Genomic DNA, 23,845 nt, shown 5'->3' on the forward strand with positions numbered 1-23,845 from the left:
CGACTTGTTTATGTATTTTTTCAAATTGCATTCGATAGAATATATAATCAAACAAAATATATGCAGTTATCAATAATTCTGTTACAAAAAACTCCCACATTTCCACACCCATCATAAAATAAAAAACCAAAACACTTACCTTCTTTTGTGAGTAGGTATAATGTCTTATATATATATAAAAAAAAAACAATGGCTCCGATTGTGTACTTTGAAATTACTTATCTAAAAAAAACTCAATAAAATGATTGCATAAAAATTAATTTACATTTTCTTTCCAAATTACATGTTTAGGTACAAGTATGCCTATAAGACTAGAAATTAACAATTGTCATGTTAGTTTGTTAATGTTTTCATTTATATTTGAGATAATATAGGTGCCTATACCTACAGTGTACTTTTTTTTTATTCAATAAATATTATTATTTTTTTTTTGATTTAAGCTTCGGCAACTGAGGCCATTAGCTGAAATATATTTTTTTTTTCTAGTATTGTCAATGTAATGCCTTCACATGTTATAAAAGTATATTTTAGACAAAAAAATCTTAATGAATCTGCCTCTCATCTGTTTCCTTGCGCTTAAATGACGCTGAAAGTTGAAATATGTAACGGTTAGAGTATTAGACACGCTTGATTATTTTAGAACGAAATAAATACATTCCAGGTTGATGAATATGGATTATGAAAATACTTTAATCGTCATGAATTGTAATCATATGTACCCGAAAATAATCTACGGCATTAATATTAAAAATCAAGGTCAATGTATAATATCATGCGGTCATTATAAATGAACAAATTAAAAAGTAATGGTAATACCATTGAACCTCTAATGATTTGACTCCGAATAATAGTAAAACAATGAACTGCGTTGATGCTGAATGGTTATGGCTATAATATTTTAAGCCAAAGATGAAGTGTTTACTAATCAATCTTATAGTTTTTATCAGTGCTGTTCATTCGGATAGAAGTAAACCTTTGTTTTTACCACAATTACCAGTTGTAAGGAGATACCTAAATAATATATTTTGTTTTCAGTGTGTCAATAATAATTGTCTTAAGACAAATACTTATTTCGTTAACAAGCATCGTCTTTTAGCGAAAAACATTTCTCATAGTACTATGTTTGATACTAGTTAAAAAATTTTTATATTTTTCATCAGGGCCAATACCGACTAAATTTCTTAGGGATAACGCGTTGTGTATCTGTACGTTCAAATGAGAAAATTCAATTTAATTGGTACCTAAGTAAAAAGTCCGCAAACACCACAGAAATCAAAGGAAACGTAACAAATTTCATTCCAACGGATGATTCTCTTAATGTAAGTTTAGTTAACATTTGTATTATAACTTACATTTTCTATTGATGGAAGTTAAATATTCACCTAACTTATTGAATTGTATATATTTTATTATTTTAATTTACAACCTATTATTGAACAAATTATAAATTTGAGATTATAATTTTATCAACATCTGATCCGATTTAGATCGAAATAAATATACAAAAAATTATTTTCTTTAAAGTTGGAATTCAATATGTCGATTAAAGATTCTATTGGTGGTTGGAAGGATAATGCTTATTTGTATAAGGCACCCAAAGCTTGTTCGGCACTCAAAGTGGTCTTAGGAGATGCTTGGACTCCACTAATGGATGGTCTAGGAATTTACAACGCCACTTGTCCTCTTCCCGTGGTATGAAAGTGTTATGTACATTAAAACAATTACGTATAGCAAAGCAGTACCTACTTGCCAAACTTTTTAATTATTGCAATGTGCAGTAATATTATTATTTATGATTAGTAATCTTAAGAAGAAAATGTTTTGATTATATTTCCAGGGTTATTTTATAGCTTCTGGAGCAGATACTAATCTTTTTCATTCGGCCAATTTCCCCAAGACATTTTATTATGGAACATACAGATTTCGTTTTTTTTATACCAAAAACAATGAAGTTTATGGCTGTTTTATTATAGTTATAGAGCTTAAACGGCCGTGGGAAACTAATAATTAAACATTAAATTAAAATAAACCATATTAACACTATTAATGATTATTGATTATCCTTGTGCTTTACATCATCAACATTGAAACATTTGTTATCTTTAAATTGTTCACTTACATTAGTAATATTGAAATATTTGTTGCCAATTTGTTTTCGGATTTATTTTTTCGTTTTGCACATGTATACTTTTTTTTATATACATTCTATACTAAACGTGATGACTTATTAAGTTTTTTTATGTTACTTTAATTAAGTATTATGTAACTTGATATGTAACACACAACCATTGGTTTTCATACAACTAAACATAAAATAACATATGCATTTGACTGTATTGAAAACAAACATATTAAATTGGTCCAGGTGGCTGCCAAATAAAATAAATAAAGGCAATAGAACAAATTCTTTTTAACTGTGCACCTATTAGAGTATTTCTCTCTTCTTTTACATGTTTGGCTGCCCATCCGTTGCTTTTAAAATTTAATAATTTTGTTATAAGATATGATAAGAATTCAAAATATGTAGTAATAATATTATTTCAGATTATTTGGAACTATATTTTATTAATGCGTTAGAAACCTGACCATCCGGGTGGTGGGGACTGCGCACCACACTATCATTATTTATACCTACCGGCTACCTCAACCATGTTTGTACTAGTATTTTATACCACTGTGTCATACGTCGTTGTATTGAATTTTCAATTTTGTATGTTGTATCCCTACTCGTCTTGTCCTTTTGTAATGTACTCAACAACTTTTCCTTTCCCTTTTCGGCCGACGAAGCCACCGACCAGCATAGCAGCGTCGTCGACTCGGGTCGACAAGGTCCACGACCTTTTGCGTGTTATTACTTTATGCCAGAGCTACGAAAACCTAGTTTTCTAGTCCCATAACATTCAAAAGTGTCCCTAAAGATGTACACTCAAATATTTACAATCCACAAAATGTATAAAAACCTTTACGTTCCTTTAATTTTTTGCTTACTTAAAGATAAATTCACACCAAACATATTCGCAAACTTTTCAGTTATTAGTCTATGAATGTATTAAGATTAATTTAACTTGTGAACCAAAACGCAATTTATTTAGGCGCTCTTTCAACGTGGTGACAAATTATTATTAAAGGCTGTAGGTTTCATATTGCACAAAGCTGGTGGAGAAAAATACAAACTTCAGGCCTTAGTAATAAATATAAACGAAATAGGTAAAAAAAACAAAATTAGGTAAATACTTGAAGTATATTTTTGGATTACCATTCTTAAGGGCTGAGGAAGTTGAAGATTGTTTTATAGAAGATCTAATGTCCATTAAACCAAATTATCAACAAACACAAAAATATACGGATTATATATTAAACAATTATACTGACTCGGAAGCAGTTTTCACTCCTAATATTTGGCCAGACTTCAAATCATCAACAGTGAGAACGACAAATGCCTAAGGATTTTTCCAAGCTCATTTCAATTCAAAATTCTATTTAGCAAAGCCTAATTTATGTCAATATATTGAACTTTGAAGTCTTGAAAACTGTACAAATCGATAGTTACATCCAAATAAGGAGTGGGCAGAACAAAAGGAAAATTATAGTATTAAAAGAAAATTTTATTGAAGAAAAAATAATTTGAAAAATGTTGGGTCCAATAAATCAATTTGAATTCGTAAAAGCCTTTTCGTTTAAATTTTTACCAACCATGTGAATTGTATGATATTTTTTAACATTTTATACTATATACCTACTAATATTGACATTTTAACATTTTTTTAACTAACTTAACGAAACTTAAAAAATATACATTTTTAACTATACCTGTGTTCTAGTTTACAGACCACTGACAGTAGTAAGTCTGTAAAAACGAGAAGGAAAATGTTTTTTTGAAGGGACCCAACTAGTGTAGAAAAGTAGTGAAAAACACTGAGACCTAACTAGGTAAAATAAAGGTCTTTCGGATCCGACTAGTAAATGCCAATCTAACTATGTCTCTTAAGTTCTTATCACACACTTATCATACACTCAATTTAAATTACATTTTTAAATACAAAAAACTAATTTACTGATGAAAATCGTGAATAGTTCATTTGAAATGGAAAAGTCAAATCCAGAATAAGTATCTAACATCAAAATTCTCTCTTAGTATTGATTTTACCATTCTTATTTCATTGGCTTTAGATAGAATACGAAGTGCACTTTCTGAAGTTACATTGTCGTATGTAGAAAAGAATTCGTTCTAAAAATAGGGAACAAGTTATTGAACCATATTTCATATTTGATTATCTTTGAAAGAAAGGGAATGTCCATTTTCTCCTTAAGGGTATACAAAGTATCGAGATCAAGACTTTTGGACATATTTTAAGTATTAAAGCCGTAATTATTTAATATGTATTTTAAAACCAATAAAACGTATACATATTTTCTGCAGGCTTTCCATTTTTTTCAATTTGAAAAATATAAAAAGGCCCCATACTGATGATTCATATCCGAATAAAGTAAGAACTAAAAATCAAAAATACCATATACAACCAAAGAAATAACTGCTCCAGATGGTTCCAGCAAATTAGAGGATGAATTAGCGTTAATTTTAACTTGCTGATGACGATCATTTAAAAAGGACTTCAACCAATTTTAAGTGATCCTAAAAAGCTCAATCTAAGATCAGTTAATAAAGTGAATGAATTGATAATTTTTTCTTTAGATTGTTATTTTAAAACTTAAGCATCCAGTTTTTAATTCAGTATTTTCTTTTTAAAAATATTGATTCAATTTGTATAGTTGAAATGAGTGACTCTAGTAGACTTCAATTAAATATAGTCTATGATGTCTTTTCATGAATTAGTAATTTTGATTTAATAATTCTGAATTTCAGAATAAATTGTTTTAAATGTGAACACAATATCTTTTAAGGATATATCATCTGCAATATTTTTCCCTAAAAGACTTGAATAATTAGTTGATTAAGGTGGACGAGGTTAAATAATTGCAAACATTTAGTAAAATCAAAAAACAATAAAATGACAATATAGTTGATTAGGAAGCCGTTTATCTAAGCTAACATAATAAAGTAAAATATTTTCAAATTAAAAGTAAGTTCTATAGATCAACAACAGAAATTTAAACACATAAAATGACCGGTCGTCTTACCAGTCTTATCAGCAACTAGCAAGTAATATGTACTGTGTGGTATATTACATAAATATAAACTATTATAGTTTTATTGCCATTTGATGTTTAATCAGTTTCCCAAGGTCGCTTCACCTCTATAACAGAAGTTGCACAGCCATAGACTACATTGTTTTTGGTGAATTGAAAACGAAATTTGTATGTTCCATAAAAAAATTGCTTGGGTAAATTGAAAAACGAGTGATTAGGACTCATGTCAGATGCAACATAACAACCCTGCAAATATAAATCATTTTTTTTCTTCTCTAAATTACACAATACACATCATATGTATACATGATTATATATTGTGGATTATAAGCAATTGGAATTAAAATATCTAATATAAACGTACAATTAATGAGGAATCAATCATTTCCAATTGGAATAAGAAGCTGAAAAATAATCAAAATATCTTTCAATTTTTGTCATGATGTAGAGAAACTGTCACGTAAGCGTAAAAATTTCGGTTTTAAAAAACTATTGGAAACTTTAACCAAAAACAGTGCTTAGTATCTTCACACTTCATTCAGTATTTTACTGTTATTTCTTTATTTTTTTTTAAATACCCAAAAACCTAAAAGCTTTATAATTGCTATACCTATATGCATTTTAAATGTAATTTTTCCCATTCAATATATAAATGTGTTGAGTCTAAGGTCTTAGATATGTTCATATTTGAACAAAAAAAAGTCATTCATCAACGTAAAACCATACGAGAGTAGAGACTATCACTAAGGCTCAGTTTTAAGAAAGACTTTGGTTCAAAATCAAAAAATCAACCTAGAATCAAAATGTAGAATATATTAACGATTTTATTATTGTTATTTATATAATGCTTATTCTTACCACGGGAATAGGACAACCATGTATATTTTGCATTCCTAAACTTTTCGTGACTGTAGACCAAGAATTTCCCAACAAATTCTTGAGTGAAGAGCAAGCTTTAGGTGTCTTAAAAATATGAGCATTATCCTTCCAACCACCAATAGAATCTTTTACCGCTAGATTTACTTCAATCTATAAGGAAAACAATTTAAATATTTTGAATGCCATCGGCTCAACCAGCATAAAACGATAAAATTCAAAAATTATTTTAGAAGTCATCGCATTTGGTACTGAACTTATTACATGAACTAGATATATAAAACAACAGATTTATAATTTGTCCAGCAATAAATCTATACTATACCATAGACAATTTAATAATTATAGCAACTAAACTTACTTCAAGATAAAACCCACAATTTAATGATTATAATAACATCTATACTTGCATTTAAAGAATCATCAAGCGGTACATAATAAGTAACGTTTCCTTTAATTTCTGTGGTGTCGACAGACGTTTTGCTTAGGTAAAAATTAAATTTAATTAAGTCCTTCCATTTGATTGTTTCACAACGTACAATTGCTAACATTTTTACTCGGTATTCACCCTGAAGAAAAGTAGAAATTTGTTACGGAATTAGAACACATTATAATTTAATTAGGTAAGAATAAGGTACAGAGAACATTATTTTTTTACAACGTGGGTTACAATTTTGTTGCTATGTTGATACATGTACCTAATTAGGTGCTTACAATCGGTAATCGTGGAAGAAGCACACGTTTAGTTGTATCTGAATTGACAAAAATTACAAAAACCATTACATAATATATTAGTATACACTTCATCTTTCGTCTTTAATATTATAACCTCAAAAGTACCAATGCGATTTATTGTCCTACTGTTTTCGCGCAGAGTAAAATAATTTTTTGTACAATAGTAAATACCCGTCTAATCTAATTTAGTTTTAATTTTCAATGGAATCATGTGTATGGATTTCATTATTTATTGACCTTGTTTACACTAATATTACAGTAGATGGCTATAAAATGCAATATCATATGTATAACAGATGTACACAATGTGCATGGATTTTTATCATCTAGACCATGCAGATTATATTATTAACTGGTGGCGTAATACCCTTGGACTTAAATATGTACAAAAAATCCCAAACAGCCGGATCACTATTTGTGCTATTATAAACTCTCCACAATTTGCGAAGGTTATTATGCATTGTATATTATTATATGATAAAAGCAATCGAAATTGGATTTCATTAAGAGTATCTCATTGTTTATTAAGCGTATATCAATAGAAACCATTTAATTAAACATTACAATATAAATTAAATTTAAAAAAGTTAAAATTGACTGAAATTAAGTTTTTAACACTCTTATGTCCACGCTCGATTGCACATGCTATTTTGCACTCTTGTGTATTTATATATTGTATCTATATTATTAATAAATATCAGATTGAAGTATTACTAGTTTAATCTTATATATTTGCATGATCCTGTGTGGAGGGTTCCCACATTATATTATAAGTTATTGTATCACTTTAAGAATATATCTTGGAGCACATTACACTATAAATATATTTGTACTGGTTATATCCAGCGCCACGGTCATGGCCCGAGCCAAGTAAAAAACAATTACCGGTGTCACAACAACAACGAGTTTAGTAAAAATTCAAATCTTTGGTTTCGATTTTATGACCTCAGTAGAAATTAAGATAGATGCCCTCGTGGTGATAAAAACGCTCCTATAATAATCATAGAGTGGACAAATTAGAACAAAAATTATTGATGTAAAAATTTGTGATATCACAGAAAAACTCTTTGTTGAACCACGTGTGGAAAACGCCTAGTAAAATAAAACAGATCCCTAGCACTACAAAGATGTGATATCATAAATAAATGTTGAGAAAGTTGAATTAAAGTACACATATTCTCAATAATCTAATTACTTGGCGAGAAATTATTTTGATTAGAAATTTCTGTCAAAATATTTTAAATTAAAATAAGCTTTATTATGCCTTTTGTCAATTTTGTTCACGTTGTTAGTGTGCCGCGTCATATGAAGTATATAATTTCTCACGACGCACAGTGGGACAAATCAAGGTTTTAGGAGGTCAAAAATAGAAAATTTTAGTGTCTTAATCAGCGGCTATAAACTGCAATAGTTGTTGCCTCTTATCTCACGATGCCAAATATATAGCAATATGCGATAATCATTAAAAAATGAGCTGATAAATGTAGGTATGGTTCACAAAAATTTGTGCATTTCATGCATTCACACCGTGTGCACGTGTATTATACATTTTAGTTTTTCTTTATTGAATATTATACAATTTGTTTTGGAGTTTTGTGTATCAAAAATGGATCAACATATAGCACCAAGTAAGTGTATTGATTAGTATTTATACCATATATTAAAATTTACAAATATAAATGTACTCGTATATCACGCAATTAAAGAAATTATACTTTTTTTGTATATAATTGAGTAGAAAAATTATTTAGGGGCTCTTAGAAGTAGCAATTATTATTCGTTTGATGCATAATCATATTTAATATATAATACTAAATTGAAAAGTTGCTCAAATTTGCCCCTTTTTAAATTACGATTTTATTACAATAATTTTTTTTATTTTTTCTCATAGATAAAACTGACATTGTAAAAAAAGTTAAAAACCGTTGTTTAATTGAAGAATTAAGAAAATCTGGATCTGCTTTACATACAAGTTCTTGTGAGGTCCGAAGTACCTTGACCATGTATTTGCATAATACATTTGGTGACGAGTGGGACTTATGAGGACTTTGAAAAATGCGTTAAAGGGAAAATTGAAAGATTTTGTAGTACAGTAAATAAAAAATGGAAAGAATCTAATCGATGTATGTCAAAATTTTTAATTAAAAATGAAAAATGGCTACAATTAGAATTTAACATTCCATTTATAGCAAAAAATGAAATAGGCTGCCAACCATCAACAAGTCGAGGTAGGCCAAGTAAATCTTTTTTTGATTTAAGTGAACGTTCAAAACGTAGGAAAACCGAATATTTAAGGAAAACGACAACAAGTGAGGTATTGATTTGTGCTGCGAAAAATACTTTGCACTCTGAAGGGAAACGAGCAGCTGCTCAAATGTTGTCACAAATAACTGAATACTCTCCTCGTAGAGCAATTAAAATTAAAAATATGTATAAAAATAGTTCTAAAACTGTTATGCCTTATACTGAAGATGAGGCTCTAGCTTTTATAGTTGACACACGCATGACAAAAGATGCTTATCAAATAACTAGACTTGGGGCCAAACAACGTGGAGCTAATATTTATCCTGCATATCATCGTATTCGTTTGGCAAAAGAAAGATGTTACCTTGAAGGTATAGAAATTCACGAGGAAAAATCTTCTGTTCCACTCCAACATTTGTTAGATCAAACACTAACTAGATTATTTGAAACATTTAAATTTGATAGTAATATGAATCTTGATGAAGTGTATAAAGACCTTAATTTTTTATGCAAGTGGGGTTGTGATGGAAGTTCTGGACATAGTGAGTACCACCAAACATTCAACGATCAAAATATAACAGATTCAAGTGTTTTTTTATTTTCTTTGGTCCCATTACGACTAACCGGAATTTCGAAAATTTCAAAAAATACAACAATTTAATGGAAAAATCCAACACCTTCGTCTACGCGTTATTGTAGACCAATAAAATTTATGTTTAATAAAGAGACAGTAGAAAACACCAAAAATGAAGTGCAAAAATTAGAGAAAGAAATTGCAGAACTAAAACCCTTAAAATTAAATATAGGTAAATAATAATGTTGTGTCTATTAGTTATACAATGGTTATGACGATGATTGATGGAAAAGTAATAAACACTTTAACAGAATCTTCAAGCCAAGTTTGCTTTATTTGTAAATGCAACCCGACAAATATGAACAATTTAGACCAAATGCACACATTTCAAATCAATGAAGATAATCTTAAATACGGTTTATCCACATTACATGCCTGGATCAAATTTTTAGAGTGCACTCTGCATATTGCATATAAATTAGAATCGGCTCCTACAACAAAAAGGACAACTGTTGAACAAAAAATTTTAATTTCAGAAAAAAAGAAAGAAATACAATCTCGTCTTTGGGAAGAGTTGGGCTTAAAAGTTGATAGAGTGGTTCAGGATATGGGTACATCAAATACGGGGAATGTTGCCCGAAGATTTTTTAAGAACCCGGAAAAAGTCTCAGAGATTACAGGAGTTGATGTTCGACTAATCCATAGATTTTCAATAATATTAGCAGTGATTTCTAGTGGTCATGAAATAAATTATAAAAGATTTGATGAATATTCCAAAGAAACAGCTAAACTTTATGTACATTTATATAATTGGTACCGTATGCCTCCAAGCGTGCACAAAATTTTGATACATGGCTCTTTAGCGATAAAACATGCCCTTGTTCCCATTGGACAGTTATCTGAAGAAGCACAGGAGTCACGAAACAAAGACTATATACGATTCCGAGAACACCATTCTAGAAAATCGTCACGTATTAACACAAAAACAGATTTATTTAACTTCCTTTTGATAACATCTGACCCAATAATAACTGGATTAAGATCTCAGATTAAAATTTCATCAACTCAATTACCTTCAGACGCAATATATTTATTGAATATTGAAAGCACCGAAGATTACGAGTCTAATGAAGAAGAAGCTGAAAGTAATAGTAATTAGAATTAATTTTAAAGCTTGTTAGTTGATTAATTAAATTATTAAATTGTTTTTTTACACATAAAATGACTTTGGACGTCTTCCGGTACTAGAAAAATAAGCTTATTGTACTTATAATATTATATACATATAACCTTTTTTGGTTTTATTGCGATTTGATGTTTAATCAGTTTTCCGACGTAGCATCACCTCTAAAACTGAAGTAGAACAGCCATAGGCTACCTTGTTTTTGGTGGATTGAAAACGTAATTCGTGTGATTTGTACAAAAAATTGCCAGGGTAAATTTGAAAAGTAAAATAATTTGGATAATTTTGGAATAATAAATAAACATTTGGCTTGGAGGTCTCATTTCGAACCCTGGAATGTTTGAAATTCCAGTTTCAGTGTCTAGAAATTTCACATCACTCATGAAAATCGGCAATTAAATAATACGATTCTCCATCGTACCTATGTCCGGTGCTTTTTCGTATTTAAACAAACTGTATGTTTGAAATTCCTGTTTGAGTGTAGCAAGTCAGCCATCACAGGTATAATACGAAACCATAGTTATTAGCAATCAATCGGCATATATTACGAAAAACACAAATAAGCTTTCAAACTGTATGTGACTATGTGAGCCTATAGCTACTAGCCATTAGCTAGTAAAACAACATAATAAATTATAACTGCACAAGCCACACCGAAATTTATTGTTCTACCGTCATTTTTAGTAAAATGATTTTTGGTACTATTATAGTGCTTAATCTTTTTTAATTTGTTATATTATAATGTGTATGTAGGTATATATTGTTATTATCTATTGACCTCGATTTCACAATCGTTTCTGTATACATATAATATTATCTAGATAATACCATTATAGATATTATATTCACAATATAATTGAGAATTACGATAACTATACATTTCAAAATTCGTAATTATGATAATGGGTCTGATATTTAATTATTAAAGTGCATGTTCGCTAATCCGTGACGTTTTTTCCTCCTAATTTAGTGATGTGAGCATGATATTAAATAATTGATACCCATTAATTCCAGATCGTTGGAAATTTGTCACGGTACTAGAAATTCATATGTTTCATTTTCATGTTTCAATTCGATCTACAATTGCTAAGTTTGGAGAACTTTCGATATCAACCATTTAAATGAAAAGAAATATTTATTTAGTTCTACTTTAGTCAAACACAAAGGACATGAAATAACATTATGACTGGGGCTAGTTTTTCATATGTGTCCTTTCACTACATTTGAACTACGCATTTTGACATATTTATCACATTGTACCTATACTTGAGTTGAGACTTGAGTCAGCGATTAGTTGAAATATATTATAACTTGGAGTGTTATACACGATATTCGACTTGGATAGGATAATAGTTCTTAAAGAATATATCTAAAGAATACGGATTATATAATAGTTGTAAAGAATTAGAAAATAAACCAAAAAGATAGTGAAAATAAACTATTAGGCATCACATAAGCATGTATAAATGCAGCGAAATAGTGGCAACTGCATGTCATCGATTATCATAGGGCTTCATGTCTATGATATGTTTGTAAAACAGTCGTCTACAAAAAAATACTTTCAGATATAAGTTTGGCAGTCCAAAGAATAATTATAAGTATTTTCCAATTACTGATTTATTTTTAAAATTTTAAAACTTATTAGCTTCATAACATTTAATTAATTAATTTTAACCATTTTAAAGAGTATAAGGCAGTCAATTATATTAGAGATGGTGTAGTAGAGTTTAAGGTCTTCTGAAAATAGTTGAAACTGGTAAAATTTAAAACAAGAACTGATATCCATCATAAGTACAATAAAAACCCAGGTTAAACTATGTTAACCTTAGTAATAACTGTTACCGATGATTCCAGCAATTGAGAGAATGAATTAGCCTTGATAATCTCTTGCTAATGACGATAATTCAAATATGATTTAAACCAATTTTAAGTGTTCCTAAAAATTAACAATATTTTTTTTTGATTGTAAGTTTTGAAAAGTAAAATTCATCAATTTCAGTTTTTCAATCAGTATTTTCTTTTTTTTTATATTTATTTGATGTTTATGATTGAACTATTAAAGAGATACTTTAGTCAATGAAGGATAGTAGACGATGACTTTTCATAAATTAGTAATTTTGATTTAAGAATTCTGAATTTCTGAATGGACGTTTTAAATGTATACATAATATTTTTTAAAGATATATCATCTACAATATTTTTTCCTAAAATACTTGACAGGTAGATTCAGGTGGACAAGATATTAATATTGTAGACATACAGTAAAATTCAAAAACAATAAATTGACAATATAGTATAATAAATGTAGGAAAACGTTCATTTTTAGTCAACAATAATAAAGTAAAATCTGTAAATCAACAACTGTAATTTAAAAACTTGAAATGACATTGGTTATCTCGCCACTTATAGTAATAAAAGCTTGTACTATGTGATATAGTATACATATATATATTATATAAATATAAACTATTATAGCTTTAATGTGATTTGATGTTTAATCAGTTTCCCAAGGTCGCTTCACCTCTATAACAGAAGTTGAACAGCCATAAACTACCTTGTTTTTGGTGAATTGAAAACGAAATTTGTATGTTCCATAAAAAAATTGCTTGGGCAAATTGTAGAGCGAGTGATTATGATTCGTGTCGGATGCAACATAACAACCCTGCAAATATAAACCATATTTTTTCTTCTTAAAATTACAAATCAAATTTATAAATGTAGATATAATGTAGATAATAATAAGCAATTGAAATTAAAATATCTAATATAAACATACAATAAAAGGATAATATTTCTAATTGCATTAAGAAGCTGAAAAATAATCGAAATATCTTTTAATTTTTCTCATGACTTAGGACTTAAGGGAACTGTCATACAGGTGTAAAAATTCCAGTTTTAAAAACTTTGGGAACTTTGACCAAAAAATTAAGTGAAAAGAAGATTCACTCTCCAACCAGATAAGATGCTGAAATAGAAAATCAAAGCATTATCAAAAATATGTTGATATTTAGATCTTACCGAGTTTTATACAACATAAAGGTATGTTAGAAAATCAATATTTAGAATGTATTAATGATTTTATTATTTTTACTTATATAATACATATTCTTACCACGGGAATAGGAAAACCATGTATATTGTGCATTCCTAAACTTTCCGTTACTGTAGTCCAATTATTTCCTAACAAATTCTTGAGTGAAGAGCAAGCTTTAGGAGTCTTAAACATATGAGCATTATCCTTCCACCCACCAATAGAATCTTTTACCGCCAGGTAGACTACAACCTATAGAGAAAACAGTTTACATATTTTGACAAACATCGAATCGACCAGCATAACATGATAATGTTCGACAGTTATTTTAGAAGCCAATGCATTTGGTACTCAACTTATTATATGAACTAGGTGCATACAATTTCAAATTTTTTATTTGTTCCATAATAAATCTTCATTAAGCTATATAAAATTTAACAATTGTAACAATTAAACTTACTTCAAGAGAAAATACACAATTTAAAAATAACAATAATAATAATAACACATATACTTACATTAAACGTATCATCAAGTGGTACATAATAGGTTACGTTTCCTTTGATCTCTGTGGTGTTGGCAGACGTTTTGCTCAGATAATAATTAATTTGAATTAGGTTATTGGTCTTAACTGATTCACAGCGTATCATTGCTAACATTTTTACTCGGTATTCACCCTGAAAATATATAAACTTGTTCCAAGCTGTTTCGTATTACGTATACGGAATTAGAACACGTCACGTCATTATAGTTAAAGTAGGTATGGAGTGGGTATAGAGAACATTATTTTGTTACAATATGGTAGTTGCTATATTGATGCATACGTATACCTTATTAGGTGCTTACAATCGGTAATTATGGTAGAAACAGACGTTTAGTTGTATCCGAATTAACAAAAATTACAAAAACCATTAGATTGATTAGTATACACTTCATCGTGCGTGTACAGTATCAAACTTCAGAAGTATCAATGCGGTTTATTGTCCTACCGTTTTCGTGCACAGTAAAATAACTTTTTGTACAATAGTCAGTACATACATAATCTCCTTTAATTTTAATTTTCAATGGAGTCGTGTTTATGGATTTTATTATTTATTGACCTTGTTTACACTATTATTACAGTAGATGTCTATAAAATGCAATATCATGTATATAACAGATGTACACAATGTGCATGGATTTTTATCAACTAGACCATACAGATTATATAATTCGTTGATGCGGTAATTCCCTTGTACTTAAATATGTACAAAAACTCTAAAACGGCCGTGTAAATTGGTAAAATAAATTATAAGCTCTTTAAAATTTGTGATCGTCGAGGGTTATTATTATGTTATTATTATTATTATGTTATTATGTTATTATGTCTTATACACTATGATTTTGCGTTGCATAAGTAAAGTGTTATATACTACTATTGTCTATTATGGATACTAAAATCATGATTTATGGAAAGAAAAATCGGAAAATTTTAAGGGAGAGGTTCTCACACAAGGATTTAGACTTTAGAGACTCACGTTGAAAATCGGAAATTATTTCTTGCTTATAAATGATTGCATGCAAAACATGCATAAAATCGTCGCGTTTATAACCTTGAATTAATATATTATATCTGAAAACAAATATGAGAGTTGAAGACTTGAAGTTATTTGCACCATGAAGAAAAGAATAAAATTATTTTGATCAGTATCAATTATATACATATATATCTATTTACAACTATGTACTATGCTATATTTAAGAGAACATAGTGAACATTCTTTTACAAGCAGGTGATAGTTACTATCGAAGTTGGATTTCATTAAAAACAGCTCATTGTTTATTAAGCTCATATCAATTGAAATCATTTAATCAAACATTAAAATTAATGGCGCTATATTAGTGGGATATATTAAAATTGTTGTTACTAATATATAATGTACATTATATATTATATAATAATATGACATTCTACCTACAAAGTAATATTATATCAATTATCTTCATAATATATTATCATAATTTATAAATTAGGGGACGAGGTGACCGAGTGGTCTGACGCGTCCGCTGCGACGCAGCCGATCGCGGTTCGATCCTCGGCCACCGGGCGGCATTTTTCTCTGGACAGTCCCAAAACTCTACAGTACCACACAACCTACAGCTAATGGCCTCAGTTGCCGAAGCTTAAATCAAAAAAAAAAAAAAATTTATAAATTGTAATTAACAAATTAATTAATAATAATAAATATGATTTATGATAATATTATATACTATGATATATTTATATTTTAACATAACAATTTCTATTATTATTCATTTTAACCGATATGCTCATCTGCAAAAACTGTCACAGATCACGTGACTTTCTACTTCAAAAGATGTGATGTGAAATCAAAAGATAACATTTTTCTAATTTGTCGTTGGGCAAACCATACTATCTTAAATCTATGCAACCAAAGTAAAGTCGGTATTTTCAAATTAATAGTAAGTTCTGTAGATCAACAACAGTAATTTAAACACATGAAATGACATTGGTTGTCTCAGCAGTAATATCAAGCTTCTTCTAAGTGATAAATTATAGTAACTATTATAGTTTTATTGTGATTTGGTGTTTTATCAGTTTCCCAACGTCGTTTCACCTCTAAAACAGAAGTTGAAAATCCATGGAGAATCTAGTTTTTGGTGAATTGAATACATAATTTTGATGTTCCATACAAAAATTGCATAGGTAAATTTGAAAACGAGTCATCATTATTCTTCATGCAACATAAAAACCCTACAAATATAAAACATATGTTTATTTTCTTTAAATATAAAATCATTTATAAATTGTGAATACTAATCAGCAATTGCAATTAAAATTATGAATCAAAACATTAAATTAAACAAAAAATATGGGTAACTACTTGTGGGTATAAATGTACACGAAAGACGTGACAAACTTATATTTTATGATACAAAAGTATTTTGAAAGAACGTCGTTTATGAAGCATGTTCACGCGTTCACCTTCATATTTAGTGGACGATACACGACAGGTGTCTGCTGGGAGAAAAACGCCGACCGTGACCGAGGTTCGAACCGGCGACCGTCCACGCTGCAACCGACGCCTTAGTCCACTCGGCCACTCCGTCCCTGAAATTTAAAGGATTGATCATGAACGTGAACGAATTCATTTTTTTAGTTCTGCACACGGGATATTTATTGCCTTTAAAGGAATTTATTTTACCATTAAACATTAGTGAAATTGCATTTTAATACGTCATTGTGTGTATAAAATTTAATATTTTAAGTAAGTAGGTACTTTAAATGTTTCGTCAAACAAATCTTCAAATCGTTTGAGGAATATTATTTTAAATATTCAAATTTAAAATTTAAAATATAAAAATGAATATTTTTATAAATGTTCAACTAAATCATGAAAATATATTGAACATTTAGACTACACTTTCTTTTGAAATCACACTGATAACAATTTACACTGAGAGTTGTGCTAAATTTTCAAGATACCTACTTAACAAAGTACAAAATATTAATTATTGTCCAAAATTGAAAGACAAATAACAAAAATAAAAATTTCCAATTGCATTAAAAAGCTTCAAAATCCTATTTTAAATTCAATGTATAAATGTTTTGAGTCTCAAACTGTTAAGCTCTTAACCAAAGTAATAATTTGTACAGAATAAGGCAATAATGTAAAATCGTTAGAGACTATCACTAATGCTCAATATTTTAAGAATGGCATGTGTTTGATTGGTCATATTAAGTAATCCAATCAAATATATGTTATTATTTAGATGTTAATGATGAGTGTTATACGTTACATTGGTACGTTATAAAAACATAATTAAAAATATATTAACGTCTATATTTTTTTTATTCATATAATACCTATTCTTACCACAGAAATAGGACAACCATGTGCATTGTGCATTCCCAAACGATCCATTATTTCAGTCCAATGATTGGTGTCTTAAAATTATAAGTCTTATCTTTCCAACCACTGACAGAATATTTTACCGCTAGATTGATTTCAACCTATAAAGAAATCAATTTACATATTTTGACCAAAATCGGATCCACCAGCACGAAACGATAAAATTCAACAATTTATTATTTTAAAAGTCAATGAATTTGGTACTCAACTTATTATGTGAACTAGGTATATAAAATCACAAATATTTTATTTGTTCAATTATAAATACATTTTCTCCTTTACATTCTTTTGTTACAATGTGGTGGCTGCTTTATTGATACATATACCTAATTAGGTACCTACTTATCATCGGTAATTGTGGTAGAAACAAGCGTTTAGATGGATCTGAATTAACAATGACATATTATACTTTAAGATTGATTACTAAACACTTCATCTTTGGTTTACTATATTACAAATTTTTCAAAATTGAAGTGCATGCTTACTAATATTGACCATAAATCTAATATACCTTAAATCATTTTTCCTGCTAATAAAGTGATACAAGCATAATAAGAAATAATTGTTACCAAATTTCCAGATAGATGGATATTAGCACATTGGTCATGCTTGAAATATTTGAACTTCATATATTTCAATGGTTCAATCAACAATCATTCTTACAGTTGCAAAGTCTGAAGAACTTATATTATTTTTATTTATGTAATACTTATCCATACCATGTTGATAGGACAAAAATAACAAAACGATTAGATTGATTAGTAAACTCTTCATTTTTCGTCTATAATATTATAACCACACAAGCGATATCAATGGGGTTTATTGCCGTACTGTTTTCCTGCGGAGTAAAATAATTTTTGTTACAATGGTAAGTAGTACCTGCGTAATCTCCTTTAATTTAAATTTTGAATGGAATCATGTGTATGAATATTATCTTTTACTGACCTTGCATACACTATTGTTGCAGTAGATGCTTGTAACATGCAATATTATATGGATAACAAATGTACGATGTGCATTGATTTTTATCATCTAGACCATGCAGATTTTATTATTCGCTGATGGTGTAATATCCTTGGACGTAAATGTGTATGAAAAATCCCAAACGGCCGTATAAATTCGTAAAATTAACTAAACATTAAATTTTTAACATGTTTATGTCCAGGCTTGATTATAAGTGCTATTTTACACTCTTGTATATATTTTGTATATTTATTACATATTCATGTTAGATTGTGTTATTACTGGCGTCATCTTATATATTTCTATCATCCTGTGTAGAGAGATCCCACCTATATTATTATTTATTGTATTACTTTAATAATATACCTTGTGAGCATTGCACTGTAAATATATTTCCATTGTACTTAATACCATTTATATTAATTTATTTTGTAACTTTCTCTCGTCCTCAACATCACGTTAACCGCCACTTCTTAAGATCGATTCAGGAGCTAACACGCATGTTTTTTAATAGGTTTCATGAATCTTATGATTGAAACTCTAATAAATCCATATAAATCGAAAATCCAATGCAAAGAAGATAAAAAAAGATTGTATGGCTCCCCAAGATAAATGTAGTTAATTTTTTTTAGACATATTCTATCTTAGCAATTAAATTTAAGTATAAAGTATCTAGCATTTGATTTTTCCAATTCTATTATTGGATAAAATGAAATTAAGTGAATCAGTTTCAATCAATAAAAAAATGGTTTGGTCAAGTTGGGCAACTATACTCCTTAACATCAGAGAAATAGTAAAGGTGATCATGCCTTTTTCTTAATATACCAACTATTCCAAGGAAAATGGGTTCAGGCATCGTCAGTTCTTTTGAGTAAAGGTTGTGCTTCAAGTACAGTGTTGCACAGGATCGTTATTGAATGTGTTATTGTTTTGGAGACTCCTGGTTTCCATGCGCTCGCCATTGCATCTGATGGTGGTACATGGAATCAAAGTATGTGGACAAAGTTTGCGGGAATTTCGTCTGAAAATGTTAGGTGTGAACACATTTATGATTCATCAAGAAAATTATGGGTTTTATCAGATTTTCCTCGCATTATCAAAATTTTTATAAATTCCATATTAAAACAATGTGAAATTTGGGTAATAAGATTATATGTTTTTTAATATTAGATGAAAGTACAATGATTCGTTTAACTAATTTCTATTTTTTTTTATGGTTTTTATTTTGGAAACCTGACTATTTATGTTTAATAACTAATGCTCAATCACATCTATTTTATTTACCTACCGCACTAATATATTATCACATACCTAAATATGTCTAAGTATAATTTCATAATTTATATTATTAACTAGCTGAGATTTGCGGTCTGCGGCCGGGCCGTCAGTCGATTAGCTATTATTAACATTCATATTTATTTTTATAGATTTTTATAGTTTGTTATAACAAATCCGTTAGAGCACGTATAGATATAGATGAATTATTTATATAGAAGATAGAAAATAGAAAATTATTTCTATTCACCAAGTATTATTAATTTATACATAATTATGCTATAATTTTATTTATTAAACATAAATAGGTTCTTATTTGTCAAACACCAATTAATTAAAATACAAATTAAAAAAATCATAGCACATTGCAAAATGCTGGTCTGTATACTTTAAAGATACATTATTTTAACATTTAAACATAATCATAGGGTTTCAGTCACCTTTACTTATTGTACTGATTAACTACGCCAGATGGCATAGTGAAACTAAAACATTGGGATGCCATAATTACTTCTGAAAATTCTTTTGGTTTTAATTTAAAAATATGTCCTAGTTTAAGTTCTAAACCCTATCATAAAATGAATGTTGGCAGAGAATACAGTGTATATATCAATAATTTTATAATAAGTTTATCATTTTATTGTACAGTTTTTTTGGTAAAAATACTGCTATAAAGATGGAAATTTATTGAGAAAACAATATTCATTTCATTGATTATGAACCATCAGTTATACATATCCAATGATAAATAGTTTAATTCAAGGTATATAATAGTCTTAGAAAAACTTCTCCAATAGATTGTGAATGCTTAATTTTAAATGGAAAAAGTCCAATAAAGAACCATTATCTCACATCAAAATTCTGTCAAAGAAGTTATTTTGACCATACTTAGTTCGGTGGGCTTAGATAGAATATGAAATGTATGTTCTAAAGTTGTATTCTGGTACATGAAAAGGAATACGTTCTAAAATATGGGATGAACTATATCGAACCATTTATAAATAATAATAATAATATGTTTTATTTTTAACCAATAAACCCTAAAAATCTATTCTGAAATCTTTTAATTTTTTCCGTACATTCCCTTTAAGGCTTAAATAAGTAATAGAAACGGTCGAGACTCTAAATAGTCTAAATATATGATAATATTAAAAAAAATTTAAATTATAATTTAGTAGATATAGAAAATGGTTTATCTATGCAACCATAATAATGCAAAATCTGTATTTTCAAATTAAAAGTACAGGATCAACAACAGTAATTTAAACACATAAAATGAAGTTGGTTGTCTCACCAGTAATAGCAAGAAAAGCTTCTATTATGTAACACATTATACAAGTATAAGCTATTATAATTATATTGTTATTTATGTTTAAGCAGTTTCCCAAGGCCGCTTCACCTCTACAACAGAAATTGAACAGCCAATGACCATCTTGTTTCTGGTGAATTGAAAACGTACTTTATATGTTCCATAAAAAAATTGCTTAGGTAAATTTGAAAAAAAGTCGTCACTTTTCTTCATACCAGATGAAACATAAGTACCCTAGAAAAAAAGTATATTTTTTTTCATTAAATTATAAACTGTTTATATATTGTAGATACTAATCAGTAACTGGAATTTAAATAAGAAATATAAGAGTTAAATTTAACAAAAAAAGGTGGTTTTTACCGCTCTGCTGTACATTAGGCATTATGTATTTGTGTGTGTCAAAACCCATTGTACATGAGATTTATATATTATGTACTAATAAGTATATTTTCTGATTTAAAAAGAACGTCGTTCGATAAGCAAACGTCACTAGTTTTTATTAAACTGAACTGAAAGTGAAAAATATTATTTTCTTGTTCTAATTTCTATTATAAAAAATTTTGAAAAATAAATAAAACAAATAAAAACCTCAAAGTCCTATTTCCAATTCAATGTACAAATATTTTGAGTCTCAAGCTGTTAGGCTCTTAACAAAAGTAATATTTTGAACAAAATAAGGCACTTTATGAAAAACCATTGGAAACTATCACTAATGCTCAGTTTTAAGAATGACTTTATTTCGATTGGTAATATCAATTCAATCAAATAAATGTTGGAATTTAGATATTAACGAGCGATATACAGTTCATTGGTATGTAATAAACACATAATTTAAAATATATTAACGTTTACATTATTTTTATTTGTATAATACTTATCCTTACCGCGGGAATAGGACAACCAGGTGTATTGTGCATTCCTAAACTTTCCGTTATGTTATGCCAAGTATTCCCCAACATTTTCTTGAGTGCAGAGCAAGCTTTAGGTTGCTTAAAAATATGAGCATTTTCCTTCCAACCACCAATAGAATCTTTTACCGCTCCATTTATTTCAACCTATAATGAAAACAATTCACATATTTTGAACAAAATCAGGTCTACCACAATAAAACGATAAAGTTCAACAATAATTTTTACAAAAATGTATTTGGTACTCAACTTATTATGTGAAATATATAAGTGTATAAAATCCCAAATTTCTTATTTGTTCAAAAATAAATCTATATTATATTGTATTTTATTATATATATTATAATCATAACTACTAAACTTAGTTCATGAGAAAATATACAATTTAATAATAACAGAACTGCTATACTTACATTTAAAGAATCATCAAGTGGTATAAGAAAGGTCATGTTTCCTTTCATATCTGTGGTGTTTATCGACGTTTTGCTTATGTAATAATTGAGCTTCATTAAATTATTCGTCTGGCTTTGTTCACAACGTATAATTGCTACCATTTTTACTCGGTATTCACCCTGAGGAAATATATAAAACCATTATAAGCTGTATCATATTACGTATACGGAATTGGAGGACATTCTTTTGTTACAATGTGGTGATGCATATAATTAGTTAGGTGCTTACCATCGGTAATTGAGGTAAAAACAAACGTTTAGTCGTATCCGAATGAACAAAAACAACGAAAACAATAAGATGGATTAGTAAACACTTCATCTTTTGTCTATAATATCGTAACCACACAAGTAATATCAATGAGCTTTATTGTCATACTGTTTTCCTGCAGAGAACAATGATTTTTTGTACAATAGTATGTACTTAAATGTTCTCTTTTAGATTTTAATTTTTAATGGGATCATGTGTATGTTTATTATTTATTGACCATGCGTATACTGTTGTTGCTGTAGGTGCATTTAACATTCAATATTATGTGGATAACCGATGTGCAATGTGCATTGATTTTTATCAACTAGACCATACGGATTATATTATTCGCTGATGGCGTAATATCGTTGGACGTAAACATGAATAAAAAATTCCAAATGACCGTGTAAATTTGTAAAATTATAAACACATAATTTGTTGTGTGTGTCAAGTGATGTAAAACCATTGTACACGAAAGAAATATTTGATGTACTAACTATATTTTATTATCAGTGTTTGGAAAGAACGCCATTCATGAACGTACGTTCACACGTTCACGTTCATATCCACATTTAGTGAACCTTGCTCGTTTTCATTAAATTAGACGTGAATGTTTATGTTTTAATGAATTTGAACAATATTTAAGACGCTCAATTTATTTGACATTTAATGAATATATTACGTTTAAAACATATTGATTATTTATATTATGTAATACAATTTCCTTATTTCAATTAATATTATAATACAATTTAAAAAAAACCAAATGAACGTTTTTGAACGCATTCATTTTTTCAAAGAACGTGAACGCTAATGGGTTCATTTGAAAAAACAAACGTTAACGTGAACTAGCGATTGCTATATTGATACATATTATACCTTATTAGGTAGTTACAACCTGTAATTGTATTGAACCTTTTCTCTCCTATTTGAGGATATTATATAATACCAAAATTAAAGATCGTTGGATATTTTTCACGGCTGAA

The 23,845-nt window shown here is 28.6% G+C and overlaps 3 protein-coding genes and 1 pseudogene across 3 annotated transcripts; 1 reads left to right on the forward strand and 3 right to left on the reverse strand.

The window, feature by feature from the left end:
- Nucleotides 1–859: 859 nt before the first annotated feature.
- On the forward strand, nt 860–2,153 carry LOC111036317. Its single transcript, XM_022318312.1, has 4 exons — nt 860–999; nt 1,161–1,319; nt 1,525–1,692; nt 1,838–2,153. The coding sequence occupies exons 1-4, from the start codon at nt 910–912 to the stop codon at nt 2,009–2,011; spliced, it is 591 nt and encodes a 196-aa protein (XP_022174004.1). The 5' UTR covers nt 860–909; the 3' UTR covers nt 2,012–2,153.
- Nucleotides 2,154–5,183: 3,030 nt separating this feature from the next.
- On the reverse strand, nt 5,184–6,836 carry LOC111036319. The gene is made up of 4 exons (XM_022318314.1): nt 6,739–6,836; nt 6,435–6,593; nt 6,007–6,177; nt 5,184–5,394 (listed from the first exon to the last, which is right to left on the reverse strand). The coding sequence occupies exons 1-4, from the start codon at nt 6,829–6,831 to the stop codon at nt 5,227–5,229; spliced, it is 591 nt and encodes a 196-aa protein (XP_022174006.1). The 5' UTR covers nt 6,832–6,836; the 3' UTR covers nt 5,184–5,226.
- Nucleotides 6,837–13,254: 6,418 nt separating this feature from the next.
- On the reverse strand, nt 13,255–14,727 carry LOC111036322 (annotated as a pseudogene).
- A 6,588-nt stretch (nt 14,728–21,315) lies between these two features.
- LOC111036313 lies at nt 21,316–22,931 on the reverse strand. Its single transcript, XM_022318308.1, has 4 exons — nt 22,842–22,931; nt 22,574–22,732; nt 22,137–22,307; nt 21,316–21,486 (listed from the first exon to the last, which is right to left on the reverse strand). Exons 1-4 carry the CDS (start codon nt 22,929–22,931, stop codon nt 21,316–21,318), a joined length of 591 nt encoding a protein of 196 aa, XP_022174000.1.
- Between the last annotated feature and the right edge of the window lie 914 nt (nt 22,932–23,845).

This window comes from Myzus persicae, unplaced genomic scaffold (assembly GCF_001856785.1).
Source record: "Myzus persicae strain clone G006 unplaced genomic scaffold, MPER_G0061.0, whole genome shotgun sequence".
NCBI classification, from domain to species: domain Eukaryota; kingdom Metazoa; phylum Arthropoda; class Insecta; order Hemiptera; family Aphididae; genus Myzus; species Myzus persicae.

Coding starts and splice junctions, on each gene's coding strand:
- LOC111036317 (XM_022318312.1), top strand. CDS start 910: ATGAAGTGTTTACTAATCAATCTTATAGTTTTTATCAGTGCTGTTCAT. Junction 1,320..1,524: donor CAACGGATGATTCTCTTAAT/GTAAGTTTAGTT, acceptor TTTTCTTTAAAG/TTGGAATTCAATATGTCGAT. Junction 1,693..1,837: donor CCACTTGTCCTCTTCCCGTG/GTATGAAAGTGT, acceptor TTATATTTCCAG/GGTTATTTTATAGCTTCTGG.
- LOC111036319 (XM_022318314.1), bottom strand. CDS start 6,831: ATGAAGTGTATACTAATATATTATGTAATGGTTTTTGTAATTTTTGTC. Junction 6,178..6,434: donor CGCTTGATGATTCTTTAAAT/GCAAGTATAGAT, acceptor TTTTCCTTATAG/ATTGAAGTAAATCTAGCGGT. Junction 5,395..6,006: donor ATGGTTGTCCTATTCCCGTG/GTAAGAATAAGC, acceptor TTATATTTGCAG/GGTTGTTATGTTGCATCTGA.
- LOC111036313 (XM_022318308.1), bottom strand. CDS start 22,931: ATGAAGTGTTTACTAATCCATCTTATTGTTTTCGTTGTTTTTGTTCAT. Junction 22,733..22,841: donor TTTTACCTCAATTACCGATG/GTAAGCACCTAA, acceptor ATATTTCCTCAG/GGTGAATACCGAGTAAAAAT. Junction 21,487..22,136: donor CTGGTTGTCCTATTCCCGCG/GTAAGGATAAGT, acceptor CTTTTTTTCTAG/GGTACTTATGTTTCATCTGG.